General features: G+C 43.1%; 1 protein-coding gene across 1 annotated transcript in view; it reads right to left on the bottom strand.

Annotated features, from left to right (window-relative positions):
* Window positions 1-14393, bottom strand: part of PID1 (phosphotyrosine interaction domain containing 1) — a 158991-nt gene extending 144598 nt beyond the window's left edge. Inside the window, exon 1 of the mRNA XM_006890302.1 lies at window positions 14253-14393. Within this exon, the coding sequence (XP_006890364.1) occupies window positions 14253-14387 (135 nt within the window). The 5' untranslated portion in view covers window positions 14388-14393. The remainder of the gene's footprint in view (window positions 1-14252) is intronic.
* Between the last annotated feature and the right edge of the window lie 936 nt (window positions 14394-15329).

Raw genomic sequence — 15329 nt, forward strand, 5'->3', positions numbered from 1 at the left:
TCACACTTGACTGACAACAGTACTTAATGTATCACTGCTTCTGTGATATTTTTATATTTATCTCCTGAAATTTTAAGGAAGTTGTTATACCATTTCCATCTATATAAACAAATATATAAAACAAGGAAAATTTAAACAGCAAACATTGGCAATTTGGAAAATATTTAACAATCAGAGAGCTTTTCTGGACAAAGACAGCAAACAGACCTTGAGTGTGTGCATGTTCCCCACCCTCCAACCCACCAAATTGATAGTAAAGCAAATGTTTAAATCATAAAACCCAACAGGAAAAAATTGGTGGGAGAAGGACACAATGGTATCCCAAGTGTTTCAGCAAAGATTTGGAAGCTTTAGAATGCCAATTGAATTCACACAACTAAGTCACATTACTAGCATAATGTTATTAAGGGAATATTTTGCTGTAATATAAATGCATCATGTATCAAACAGTTCCAAATTCGTAAAGAGATTTTACTTAACATTTTCTAATACCGAGAAACAACGAACTCTAGTGACCTAGTGGTATCCCAAACACAAACCCAAAAGGCATGTGGTTTGAATACACCAGCTACTCTGCAGGAGAAGGAGGGATAATCTACTCCCATGAGATGAACTGTCTCTGTAAACCCACTGGAGGGTCAGCTGTGGGTCAGTTCCGACTCAACGGCCCATAATAACAATACCAACAAACAAGAGTCTCCAAATGGAAGAGGCCTTACAACAGGATGGATGGGGGGAGAGTCCACATCAAGTCACTAAACTACGACACTTGAAGGACCTACAGTCTTTCTTAGAGTATTTGTGGTGGTGGTGGTGGCAGGGGGAGTTACCTAAAAAGTCTACTGATGGACCTTTGGAGAATGGAGGCGACAGGGCAGTGTCTTTAAAATTTTAAGTAGTAATTCTTTCTAGTCTATAGCCAAACGTTCAAGACACAAAAAAATGAACATTCAGATATCCAAGATATATAAATTTTGCTTTTTGAAGACATGCTTCAGAAAAACCAGGGTATAGAAAAAGGAAGGAAAAGCAGCAGAAAGAGGATGAGAGGAAAAAGGAAAAGAAAAAAAAATACAGAAATACCAACACAGGAGGGCAACACAAAGAAGCCCTAGGGCCACTGCATAAATCTTGGCGAAGATGCAAATATTGCATATTCATGTATAGCGCACCCACAAAAATAAAGTGCATGCAAATATTACACAAATAACAGGTGTATCGAGCTAATACACAACAGATTGTACCACTTGTAAAACCAATATAATGTTATATAGTGTGTTATATTGCGTGTTATATAGTGTGTTATCTGTGTAAAATGGTATTCAATCTAAACTTGGGAGATAAAGGACTATTGAGGAAAAATTCCCAAGCATTATTTGGGTGAAATAGTGATAGACACATGTCAAATTTGAAAGAGCATTAGAAGTCAATTAAATTAAATGTAGCTGTTAGTGAAATGATATAAACTATAAAATCATTGATTATTTATATTTAAAAAAATGCTGAACTAGAAAGGAAATAAACCACAGTGCATTGATTTGTCCCTCAGTGGTCACATCCATAATGACGACAAAAACTTCAAAAGTAATTACCTTAGGAAACAGATGAAGAAAAGTCGCCAAAGTTATTATAAACCTTGACCATTTACAAAAATAATAACTAAATGTTAGAGTCTAAAATAGGTAAATGCACAGAGTTTGGTAAGGGGTAAACTCAAACAAGACACGGGTTTGTGAAAAGTGTGAAGAAAGTGACAGCTAAATATATTATATTTTTTTAATTACTAATTGGCTATCTATTCAGGTACTGCTTTTTGGAAAATTTTAATATTTAAGGTCAAAAGCCATCTGGCCAGAAAGCTCAAGTTTCCAGGCGATGATATCCGCACTCTCTATTGCCTTCTTTATTTAAGACTTCATTATTTAAGACTCATGTTTTCATTTAGCACATAATTACTTAATTAGTAGCTATTGATGGAACATCGTATTTCCTCAGTACAAATATCTCTAACGTAACAATGCAAATAACTGAAGATTGGAAAACATAATATTACAAGGAACACAGAGTAGAAAATGTTTGGAGAGTTGGGAAAATTTGTTCAAAGTTAACTTCATTTAGCTAAGCATCACTTTGGCACAAATAAACTTTTGGTTTTGAAGCTACTGTACACCGCTAATAGTGTCTCTAAGCGTCACCATCTCTGCTGGAAGCCACGAAGCACATTACTATTTTTTTTTTGTCTTACCAACTTAATTGGTTTTCTGTGTGGTGTTCTCCTAGGTTGCCAAACAAATACAACCTACCACAGAGGAACTGAGTTTCATCCATAAAAACAGAGCATAATTAGCATATTTTATAAATAAATGAACCTTAAATTCAGATAATCATCAAGCTAAATTTACAGAATGGAACTGTTTCTGAGGCAAACTGTCCAAACAGGAAATCATAAGGGAAAAATAACTTCACAGCAAGGTACTTCTCTGAGACACACATGTTATAGTTATAATATTTACCCAGGCTGTTTTCAAAATCATCCTTAATGTTTTACAGATATGGGGGGTAAGGTAGGAAGCGTGGAAATATTGCAGAACTGTTGTGTTAATATGCCTGTAACACTCAAAACTCAAACACACTGCCATTGAGTCAGAACTGGCTCATAGGTGATCCGCCTGCGGGTTTTCAAAGGCTATAAATCACACAGCAAGCAAGATGGCCCATCTTTCTCTCACAGAGCAGCTGGTAGACCCCAACCACCGGAGAAGTTCTGCCTTTTGGATAACAGTGTAACCGCTTCTTCACCACGACACTCGGCTATCACAAACTCATTCTCAAGACTTTGTCTTTAAACAAAACATCTGTGATTCCATATAAATTTCTAACAAAGAATTACTTTAACAAACTAATTTTCTGGAGTTTTCAAGTATAGAGAAATGCGTTCAACTAGGACCAAGAAGTTCCTTCTACACCTTCATTTCTCTTTCATTTTTCATTTCCTAAATCCCAAAGAAAGAATTTTCTTGGGCTCAGGAACTAATAAAACTTACTTGGGGGGGGTGGATTGTATAACAATGAAAGAATTTTTCTTTTACTTTTCAAAGAGGAGAGCAAATTGGGGGAGGAAGGGTGGGCAGGGAGAAAAGTGAAACAATGAATGAATGAATAGAAATCCCAAGTCTCTAAACTTTCATTCAAATTAACAAAAGAAAAAAGGGGAGAAAGTTAACAGAGGGGAGAGAGGGAGGAAAACATGCAACAATGAATGAAAATTCAACTTATCCATAAACTTCCATAAACATCACAATTAAAAATACATAAAATGTAAAAAAAGAAAAGAAAACTAACCTGAATAACTAGTTCATTGTAAGCATCATAATTACTTTTGCATAGAAAAGTTCCTGGGTTGCTCAAATTCTCCCTCTATAGGAAACCATAAATAATGGATCTGAAATATACCAGGCCTACAAATATTACCTCCTAAGAAGGAGTAAAGGGTCTGGAGAGGAGAGGAAGATCCTCAATGGGATGGACTGGACAGAGACTGCAGCAAGGGAAGAAAGGTGTGGTCCTAAGGATGGCACAGGCTGGGCAGGGTCTTGGTCTATTGTTCACAGCATCACAAGGAATCTAAGTCAACTCCCTGTACCTAACAAAGGGCATTAAGTTTAGGTACTAGAGATAGAAAGATTACCTGGTACCTGGGTTAGCCCTCACTCTAGTTTCAAATGCCTTTAACAACAGAGGTAGAGGAAAACTGGGCACAGACAGAAGAAATAAAGACTGCATGACCACAGCAGAAGAAACTGGAGTGGTGAGGCCACAAGCCAAGGGATGCAAGCTGCCACCAGCCCAAGAGAGACAAGTAAAATGTCTCTTCTGGAGACTTCTGAAGAATCTTGACTTTTATCCAATGATGTTTATTACAATTGACAGAGTAATCAGTCAGGAGATGCACTGCTAACCCATAGGTATGTGTCTCTCCTGGTTCAAATCCACCAGAAGCCCCAAAGGAGAAAGATGGGGAACCATCTTCTGTATGATTTACAGCCTCAGAAATCCAATGAAGAGTCAGCTGTGGTTTCAACCCGAAGGCAAAGAAAGCTGAATAGAAAGACCTCCAGAACTCCGAGAGATTAAATTTACCTTGTTTCATCCCACCAAGTTTGTGATGTTTGTTACAGCAGATTCAGGAAAAGAATACTGTGAAGTTACAATTGAGCAGATCTATGGTTGTTAGGGACCTTTCCAAAGTACTGAAGAGCAATGGTGTCTCTCTGGAGACTAAGGTGCGCCTGATACAGGCCATGGTCTTCGCAATCACTTGTTATGCATCAGAGAGTTGGACAATAACCAAGGAGGATAGAAGGAGAATTGATGCCTTTGAGCTGTGTTGCTGGAGAAGAGTATTGAGAATACCATGGACTGCTAGGAAAACAAACAGATTTGTCCTGGAAAGGGTTAAACCGGGTGGCTTCTTGGAGGCAAGGATTCTGAGGCTCCGTCTAACATACTTTGGACATGTTGTGAGGAGAGACCGGTCCTTAGAGAGGGACATCATGCTTGGTAGGGTGGAGGGACGGCGCAGGAGAGGAAGGCCCTCTGTGAGGTGGATTGATTCAGTGACTGGGATAATTGGGATGGGAGTGTCAGAGACAGTGTGATTGGCACAGGACAGAGCGGAGTTAGGGCTGTTGTACATAGGGTCGCTATGAGTTGTAAGCGACTCGACGGCACATAACAACAATAACAACATGGTTGCAATGGGTTCAAGTGTATCAGAGATGATGAGGACGGCACAGGATAGGACAGGGTCAGGTCTGTTGCTCACAGGGTTGCTGTGAGTTGTAACCTGACTCAATAGCACCTAACAATAACACTAGTTAGAAGAGCATTCTGGTGGTGCAGTTTGCAGAAAGTTGAACGGCTAAGCCAAAGGCGGCATCTCTGGCAGGGTTAGGGTTCGGGTTCGGGTTCGGGTTCGGGTTCGGGTTAGGGTTAGGGTTAGGTTTAGGGTTAGGGTTCGGGTTAGGGTTAGGGTTAGGCTGCACTTTCTCCAAAACATATTTGTTCCTCTGGCAATCCACAGGATATTCAGTACTCTTCTCCAACACCACAGCTCAAAGGCGTCAGTTCTTCTGTCAAACCCAGAACCCCTGTCATAAGAGCGATTAATAAGATGTGAGTCCACAGGTGTAGTGCATAGCACACTGGTTTGCTAACTAAAAGGTGAGAAGTTCAAATCAATCAGACTGCCACAGAGAAAAGATGGGCCGTTTTTTCTAGTAAAGATTTACAGCCTTGGACACCCGATGGAGCGTTACTATGAGTCAGGTTCGATTGATGGCAGTGTGTCTGGGTTTACGCGATGTAAACTGTCAAGTCGTTGACTGCCAGCCGAAAGGTTGGTGGTTCAAATATACCTAGAGATGCCTGGAAAGAAAGACTTAACAATCTGACTTAACAATCTACTTTTGCAAAACCAGCCACTGAAGACTATGGAGCACATTTCTGCTCTGACCTCCATGGAGTTGCCACAAACCTGAAGGAACTTGATGACAATTTCTTTTCTCCCTGTAATCATGAGGTAAGTGAGGCTGCGGGGCCTCTAAGACTGGCCCTTGGTCACATGTGCTCAAGGTCAGGGTCACACTCCTAACTAATAACCTCTTCTCTATCCTGTGAAAGTGAATGAAATTCAACCACATCCTTCTTGAGAGCTGATACATCATCACTGTCAAATCAGAAGGTAAAGCATTTGGGGAAAAGTCAAACAAAAATGGCTAGGATTTATTAATTACTGACTCCTTCTTGGAAACCGGGTGGTTCCCATCCTCACAAAGAAGAGGACGTCAGAGTTTAGGTGGGCGGTCATGCATTGTTAGATCAAGCCCCTTGGGAGGAGGCCAGACTGGGGAGGCAAGAGTTCCACACAAGAGCAGACCTACAGGAACCCAGGTGAGGTGGGACATGAAGGACAAAGTTATCGGGACTGCTGGGAGCCTGCCAGGCTGCAGGAGACCCAGAGCAGCCCGGCAGTGGACAGAGAGGGAACAGAAATGGAAGGAAAGAAATGTGACCTGAGGGCCAAAGGTCAAATCCAGCTCTGTTAATTACAACTGGGTTCTCTAGGACAAGCCTGTGAACCTCTCCAGCCCTCAAGATCTCATCTGTAAAATGGGGCTATTGATGCTACCTACACTGTTGGTCTGTTGTGAGAAGTAAGTGGCCTAGAGCATAATGTGTTTTAAAAAATATGAATGCTATAGTATTACCATGATTTGTTTATTATTAGTGTTTTATTACTTTTAAACAATCATTATCATCAACATCACCATGGTCATGTGATAAAGCTTGGAGGACTCTGGTCAGTGAGCCTCAGGTGAAGTAACACAGCAGAAGACAGCGCCTCCTAAAGGCGAAGGCGACAATTGCAGGCATAGTCTGTCAGGCGTGGGTGCTACAGTCAGCACAGAGGTCAAGTCTCCCTTAGACATCTACCAGCTTCTGGTCAGCTCAAGCGAGACTATTTCGACCAGATGTGCCAGTCAGGCCTCGAGAACCAGTTCCACCTTCCTGTGTGTGTATCAGTTTAAGGTTTCCACAGCAATCTGACCCCATGTGACTCTATTTCAGCCAGGTCAAAATATAGTCCAGGGACCCCTTTCCTCAGACACCGTGGTTTGTTTAGGGGACAGGCATGTTCCCCACCACTGGGCTGAGTGCCTGAGCTAAGATATCTGGGAAGGCAGCAGAGAAACCTGTCTTGGGCGGTATTGACACCCTCTCGGGTTTCATGCAGACTCGAGATGGGCCCTTTCCATGTCCTCTACAACAACCACCACACCTGGTTTGACTCGGTACTCCAGGTACACATTAGAGTTTGAATAACAAGGCCAAACCACCCAGAATTTCACCCTGCTGAGCAAGTTTATACCCTGGGTTATCGTGTGTGGAGTAAACATATCAGCAAGTGATTATTAACCCAAAGGTGGGTGGTTTGAACCCTCCAAGGGTACCTCAAAAAGGAGCCTGGCGATTTGCTTCCCAGAAGGCTAAAGCCATGAACCTACAGAGTGCGGTTCTTCCCTGCAACACGTGGGGCATCACGAGTCAGAATCAACTCAACAGTCGCTGGGCTTCATTTTGGTTTTCTTTTTTTATCCATTTTTTATTAATGTTTTTTGCCTAAAGTTTACAAACTCTATTGGTTTTTCATATGATCATTAAAACACAATTTGTTTTGTAACATGAATTACCAGTGATTAATATCATTAATGGCTATATCTAATTAATGCCATGTTATTTGTTTTTATATTTTTATTTTATATTGGTGTGGATACAAAATTCACATACATTGTGTTTTACACTTTTCTTCACTCACATTCTGTTTCATACAATCATTCCCCACACTGTGTTTTATAAACTTAATGTTATTATTATGTGCCGTCCAGCCAGAGAAGCTGATAAATTTGCACTGATTGCCTACAGGTTAGTATTGCAACTCCTTTCTCATGAGGCCACGAGAGCTTCTATTTCAGATACATATTATTTTGTTTTGGGGTTTTTTTGTTTGTTTTCTGTTGGTTTGTTGTTGTTGTTGTTTTGTTTTGTTTTTCTTTTTTTAAGGCAGCGGTGGAAGAAAGGGTTGGCAATCTACTTCTGAGAAGCAGCTGATGTGAGGTTTATGGATCACAGGGTTCTCTGTCCAGGCGCTCTGCAGAGTGTGGGGATACCGAGCCAGGCCACCTCGGGGCAGCTAACAACAACAGGCAGGACGAGACAGCCAGAACTGTCTCAGTAGTAGCAATCCATTGTCACTGCAGCAAAACTGAACCCCGCACAACCAAACCCAAACAGCTCCACGGAGAGAAATGGCAGGAGCGTCCTAATGGGATGCAGCCTGCTGTCCAGTTAAATCCTTGTGCTGTAGGAAAGAGTGGCAGCAAAAGAGGACACACACAAAGACCAGGCTGCCCGCTACATGAATAGCCTGGCTGGACAATCCCGCCAGGACCCGGGGAGAATACCGATCAGAGGGGAAATGGGGATCTCAGAGGAGCCAGCTCCTCAACTGGGTGCTAACCCTCACCCACCTCCAACTCTCTCCCTCAGCTTCCCCCTGCCTCTCCTGCCACACACCCCAGGTTCTGCCAGCACAAGTCCAGAGCTGCTGGGAGAAAAGGCCCAGCACTGTGTGACAGCCAGGGCCCTGTGCGCTGGGCCTGCAGCTGGGCCGGTGACACCATGCTCATTATTCCTGGCAGGCGTGTGTCCGGGCCAGCGCTGCCTCTGCAGCTGGCATTCGGTGTGCCCAGTGGCTCACAGGGACCAGAGAGGAAACACTGGACTTTGTTCCTGCTAGTGGTTTGAACGAGTTGAGGGCGGCCTGGGGATTTTAAAGAGCAATGTCAGGCTCACAATTCTAACTCTTGTTGTGGCTCTTCGACTCCACACACAAACGTGGCACTGTCCTTGAGAATGAAAGACACGATCTGAGAGCCCTGACGGGGGACGCTGAAATGAATCAGCCTCCGAGTACACAATGTGAGAAATGGTCCATCAGAGCTTGGCTTGCTTCAGAGACAATCACAACTCTGGAAAGCACCTCGAGGGGTGCTGGCCCAGGTCCCCAACTCAGGATTATGACCATCTCCGCCTGAAATCTCCTGGTCAAGATCTCGAGGGATGGAGAGTCCATAAATGTTTTACAGCCCAATGCAATGTGTTTGCACCTTGAGTGCCGAAGTCCTTCACTCTGTTCAACTAAACTGGCCTCACCCCTCCTCGTTCTGCCTATTCAGATGCCTACGAAACGCTCTCCCTCTCTAGCACACTCGTCTCAATTTTTTTATCCCCAATATGCTCTGAGAAGGTAAATAAGAGAAGGACATAAGGCAGTAAGGGGGGGGGGAACCACAAACCAACTCAGCAGCATTATGATGGATGGTGGAGAGACTGGGATTGTTCCGTTTTGGTTTGTTTGGATCCACAGTCAACACTCTTGGCACCGTCAGCCAGGAAATGAAAAGATGTATTGCGATGGGACAGCTCTAAAGTGCTGAAGTGCAATGATGTCAGTCTGGAGACTAAGGTGCATCTGATACAGGCCATGGTCTTTGCAATCACTTGTTATGCGTCAGAGAGCTGGACAATGGCTAGGGAGGATAGAAGGAGAACTGATGCCTCTGAGCTGTGGTGCTGGAGAAGAGTGTTGAATGTACCATGGACTGCTAAGAAAACGAACTGGTTTGACCTAGAGATGGTTAAAACCAGGTTGCTCCTTGGAGGCAAGGATTCTGAAGCTTTGTCTGACATACTTTGGACATGTTGCAAAGAGGGACCAGTCCTTGGAGAGGGATGTCATGCTTGGGAGGGTGGAGGGACAGCGCAGGAGAGGAAGTCTCTCTATGAGGTGGATTGATTCAGTGACTGGGGTAATTGGGATGGGAGTGTCGGAGATGGTGAGATTGACACAGGACAGGGCAGAATTTAGGGCTGTTGTACATAGGGTCACTATGAGTTGCAGCCAACTCGACGGCACACAACAACACAACCACCACCATGAATTTAGAATTTGGAAAAGTAGAAAGTCAGTCAACACAAGGAAGATCCTCAATGTGATAGTGAGTCACGGTGGCGGCAATGGAGGGTGTAAGTGTGTCAGAGACAGTACGGGTGGAAAAGGTCGGGCAGGGATGGGTCTGTGGCTCAAGGGTCTCTACGAGTTGGAGTTGCTTCACAGCTGTCTAAAATGACAAAAACAAACCCCTATTTCAGAAAAAAATACATTTTTTATTCTTTTATCAAATATTGGGGGGGAAATGGTGTGTGTATGCTAATGCAGTCAGGTGTGTACATAAACAGACTTACCTCTTTGTTACACTCTTTCCCCACCACCCACCTCTCGCCACCACTACTCCTCCACCCCCTCACCCCCCGCATTTCACAGATACTTTGTTTTTAACTAATTGCAGGTTTGTGGCAACTGTGTATGGAGCAAATCCATTGACTTCGTTTTTTTCCAACAGTAAGTGGTCATTCCCAAGTCACATTTTAGGAATTGCCACAGTACTTTTCAGTTCTTCATAATGCCATTGCACATTTTGTTGTTGTTGTTGGGTCGCATCGAGTCAAGCATGACCCACAGCGACTGGCCCTCCTGACACACCAGAGCCCCCTGCCATCCTCACTGCAGTCATTCAGTTGGTGGAGGGCTTTCCTCTCCTTCGCCAACCCCTTTAATGTATGCACCCGGCTGTTCCGTTAAATCCCTCTGCTGTGAGTGGCAGCAATAGAGGAGAACACACACAAAGACCAGGCCGCCCGCTACATGAATAGCCTGGCTGGACAATCGCGCCAGGACCCGGGGAGAATACCGATCAGAGGGGAGACGGGGATCTGAGATGAACAAGGGCAGCCGAGCATCATGTCCCTCTCCAAGGAGTAGCCCCTTCTAGCAACATGCCCGAAGTATGTGAGGCAAAACTTTATCACCTTTGCCTCCAAAGAGCACTCCGGCTGCACCCTCTCCAAGACATGTTTGTTTGTTCTTCTGGCCGTCCATGGGATGTTCAGAGCTCCTCTCCAATACCACAGCTTAAAGTCAACAATTCTTCTTCTCTCAGGCTTATTCATTTGTCTAGCTCTCAGATGCACAGCAAACATCTTGCTAACTTTGCTAAGAATCTTGAAAACTCTATGAACAGTACAGAATGTGGTTAGAATGCACTGAAAATCCAATGAAGCACACTTCCATGCTGACATAAGAGGTCACCATTAGGTATGTCAACTTGGGAGTAACGAATTTGATCTTGATCTGACTTATTCTTTCTGATGGAAAGCTTATTTCCTAAGTTCTTCATAGACTGACTTTATCACAGAAACCACTTGTCAAATTTTATTTACCATCCTCCTCCGTCCCAAATGGTAGTGAAACTCCACAAAGATTCTGGTCCAACCTTACCCAGACTATGCCCCAGTGCTTGGCCAACCAGGAGCTCAATATATCAATAGCATTGTGGAACGAATGAGTATGAGGGTATATGTAGGCCACTGTCATCCACCATGGCTGCAGGCTCCCACTTGACCACAGCCGAACCCTTGTAGAGCAAAGGAGTTAAGATATCCTGCTGTCAAACAGAAGATGACAGCATTTCAAAGCCACTAAGTGACTGATCTACCGCTGTAAAGCTGGAAGACTAGGAAACCATGTGGGTGCAATTCTATTCTGCACACAGGGACCATTCTGAGCAGAAATCAACTCAACTGCACAAAAAACCAACAGGGAGACCGTGGAATGTTCTGCAAGAAATATCAATCAATCTTAGCTTGCCTAACCCTGGAAGCAATAAAGCAAGCAATCACGCAATAGAGGAACGTATTCACACGATTAGAAAGGAAATCCGTATGTGGAGAGGAATTTTCTATGTTTTTTGGCTCTTATTTTATTTTCACTACTCAAAACAAATTCTGAATGACAAAGTATGCATAAAACATATTTTCTTTGTTACCTCTAAGCCGATTGCCATATTTGCCGGCTCAAATGAAAAAGAGTATCTAAGAGACCGAATCCAAATGTTGACCAAAATTATACACTTCATTTCTACTTTTGTTTCATGTCAGCATTGCAGTTTACATAAATGAAAAAAAGTTTTGTTTTGTTAATGGATTCAGAGGCAAGAGTGTTAGTGTAAACTTGGAGAGCTGAAGCACAGCAAAAATGCAAAATTACCCCCAAAGGATTCAGGAAACACAATTGTTCTGAACTTGAGGGGTTTCTGCTGCTTCCTCCATTTTTTTAAACATTTTATTCAGATTGAGAGTAAAAAGAAAGAAATTATTATGAAGGGAAAGCTTTTCCTATGAGACTGAGAAGCTCTCCAGGGTTACAGACACAGGGCTGGAACACCATTTCATTGACACATCTTGAAAGCCAGGCCTTTGATATGAGCCCTGAAAAGACGAGGAAGAGTACCCCAGCACTAAGAAAGAAGAAGCAGTGAATTAATTCATACGTCAATCACTCAATAAGCTTATATTGTGAAATGTTTTCTATTGCTGTTTTTTTTTTAAAAGTTATCACGTTAATAGTAACCTCTAGTTCTGATCACATGGCAAAGGAGAGAGCTGTTCGTGGAGGTAACCAGAATCTCAACCTCTTCTCCAGCCTTCGTTTGCTCCTCCAATTACCAATTTGTCGTCTTCTGCTCCAGGTGAATGGAGATGTGCAGCTGCACCTTGAATGGTCATTGGGTACTGCTCTGTGAACTAGTAGGTCCAGAAGAAGTACTGAGATAGAATATGAGCCAATTAGAATGTTGCTCAAAACTAGGCTCCTAGAAAAGTGCTTCCTCTGCTGGAGACGAGAGGAAATGGATGGTGCCCAGCTATACTTGCTCATCCTTTTGATGAAAGAATCTAAAGAAAGACTGTATTCAAAAGAGGGAATAATGGTAAAGATAATCTCAAATTCTTAATAGAATTCTGACTTTAGAGAGCCATTAAAGCTGAGTAACAATTGAAACTACTGTCCTGAGATAATCTTTAAGCTTTAAACAAAATTGTCCCCTAATGTCATTATGTGTGTGTGTGTGTGTGTGTGTGTGTGTGTGTGGGTGTGTGTGTGTGTTGTTAGCTGTTACCGATTTCACTACAACTTAAGGGGACTCTATGAATAATAGATCTGAAGCTAACCCTGTCCTGTGCCAGATTCAAAATCTCTGATATATTGTAGTCCATTGCTACAGTACTAGATTAAAAAAATATATTTATATATAAAGACAGTTGGTTCTGATTCCATGGTACACAATAAACAAAAACTGATGTCTATATATTTATGTTGTTGTTATGTGCCATCAAGTTGATTTCAAGTCATGGCAGCCTATGAACAATGACTCTGAACTTGCCCTATCCTGAGTCAACTTCATCATCTCTGACACATTAACTGTGTCAATCCATCTCATTCAGATTCTCCTTCTCCTGCTCTAACCCTCTACCTTAAGCATGATGTCCTTCTCCAAGGACAGATCCCTCTTAACAACATGCCCAAAGTCTGTGAGAAAGAGTTTAAAAATCTTTGTCTCCAAGGAACTGTCTGTTTTCACCTTCTCCAGGATAGACCTGTTTGCTCTCTTGGTAATCCACAGTATGTTCAACACCCTTCTCCAGCACCACAACCCAAAGGCATCTATTCTTCTGTCATCCCTAGTCAATGTCCAGCTCTCAGATGCATAGCAGGCAATTGAGAGGACCATGACCTAGATCAGGTACACCTTAGTCTCTAGACTGATATAATTGCTCTTTGGCACTCTGGATTATCTATGTCTATATCTACACCTATATCTATCCTCATTACCATTAAGTTAGAAACAATTCATACTTGACCTTCTAGTGAATTTTCAGAGGCTATGTATCTCATGGGAGGAGACTGTCTGTCTTTCTTCCTTGTAGCCACTGTTGAATTCCAACACCCAGAGAGGTAAAGCCTTGGGTAGTAGTGCAATTTCCTACAGACGATGTCATAAGAGCTCCATGATATATTTGTTGTTATGTATGATGGAATCTAGGCTATAGTCTTTGCAATTATGTGCTATGCATCGGAGAGTTGGACAATGAATAGGATGATATAAAGAGAACTGATACCTGTGAGCTGTGGTGCTGGAGAAGAGTGTCGAATATGGACTGCTAGGAGAACAAAGAGGTTCGTCTTGGAGAGGGTGAAGCCAGGCTGCTCCTTGGGGTTAAGGATTCTGAGGCTTCGTCTGACAACTTTGGGCTTGTTGCAAGGCGGGACTGGTCCTTGGAGAGGGACATCATGTTTGGGAGAGTGGAGGGGCAGCGCAGGAGAGGAAGACCCTTGATGAGATGGATCGATTCTGTGAGTGCAGTGGTGGGAATGAGTGTGTTTGAGACAGCGAGGTTGACACAGGATAGAGCAGCATTTAGGGCTCTTGTACACAGGGTCGCTATGAGTCGCAAGCAACTCGATGGCACATAACAACAGCAACAACATCATTGAACTGGAAAGGTTAGTTGAGAAGCAGTGGAGGAAACAATATGGATGGTGAGACCGTTCCACTCACCTGAAGAGCATAATAAATGTCTCAAAGTTTAACAAATGAAAATTATTGAAATGGATGTGACTGTATCTATTCTGACCAAAACTAACAAGTTCCACAGTGAAGCACGTGTCTTAAGCTCACACAGCCTTCTGGCTACCGTACCAGGAGGGTCTCTGTGGACTCCGCATCCCCTACCTTGCAGCCGCTGTGTGTCCGGGTCTTCATCAGCGGAGTGGTGGTGCACAGCTCAATGGCTTCCGGCTCATGGAAGATGACAGCTGGGAGGGGCTCCTTCTTCAAGGTGAGGACATTCAGTTTCGACTTCAGCATGGTCTGAAAGTGCTGACAAAGAAACAACCAAATATAGTGAAACCATTTGGAACTGTACAACTTCCTGTTGAATACACGCAGCTCTGCTGTAACCATGGTTAAGTGCTTGGCTGTTAAAAGAAGGGTCAGAAATTCAAATATAACTTCCACTGTTCATAAAAAATGTGGGTATCTGCTTCCACAAAGACTAAAACACACCGCCACTGAGTCAATTCCAACTCATAACAACCCTCCTGGGTTTCTGAAACTGTAGATCTTTCATGGGCGGAGACTGCCACATAGCAGGTGCTAGTGGATTTGAACCATTGATCTTTTGCTTACCAGAACAACATGCACCACATTAAGACTTAAAAATCAATGGAGAAGTTCAACTCTGTGCTGCAGGGTAACAATGACTCACAATTGGCTCGACAACAGAGAATCGGATTTTGGTTTCCTGTTGGTGAAATTGTTAAACACTCAACTGTTAACCTAGAAGTTGAGGGTTCTATTCATCCGATGTTCCCTTCAAGAAAGAGGAGGCAATTCACTTCCACAAACGTGCCAGACTTCGAGGTCCTACGGGGCAGTTCTACTTTGTCCTGTGTGGTCACGATGAATCAGAATCAACTTGACAAAAACAAGTCCAATGAGGATCAAATCCAGTAACAACATTTCTAAGGTTTGGGTTGTTTTTCTTTAACTGAGGTACATCTACACAGTATAAAATTAACCATTTTAAAGTTAAGGCAGGTCTCTCCCACACATGAAATTGTGGCAGACGGCTCAAGAGGGGGTCCCCACTCATAGCGGGTGGGATAAATCACACCACTTGGATCCTCAGAGAGAAGTCCTCTTTAAAATAGGAACCTCACTGCCATAATTACCAGACCAAATGCTGTCACCATCGGGTCAGGCACTTAGCACGCAGCCAACAAGAGTGTGGACTGGCACACACAGACC

Source organism: Elephantulus edwardii, unplaced genomic scaffold (genome assembly GCF_000299155.1).
Source record: "Elephantulus edwardii isolate Elephantulus edwardi_28Jun2011 unplaced genomic scaffold, EleEdw1.0 scaffold00087, whole genome shotgun sequence".
In the NCBI taxonomy this organism is placed as follows: domain Eukaryota; kingdom Metazoa; phylum Chordata; class Mammalia; order Macroscelidea; family Macroscelididae; genus Elephantulus; species Elephantulus edwardii.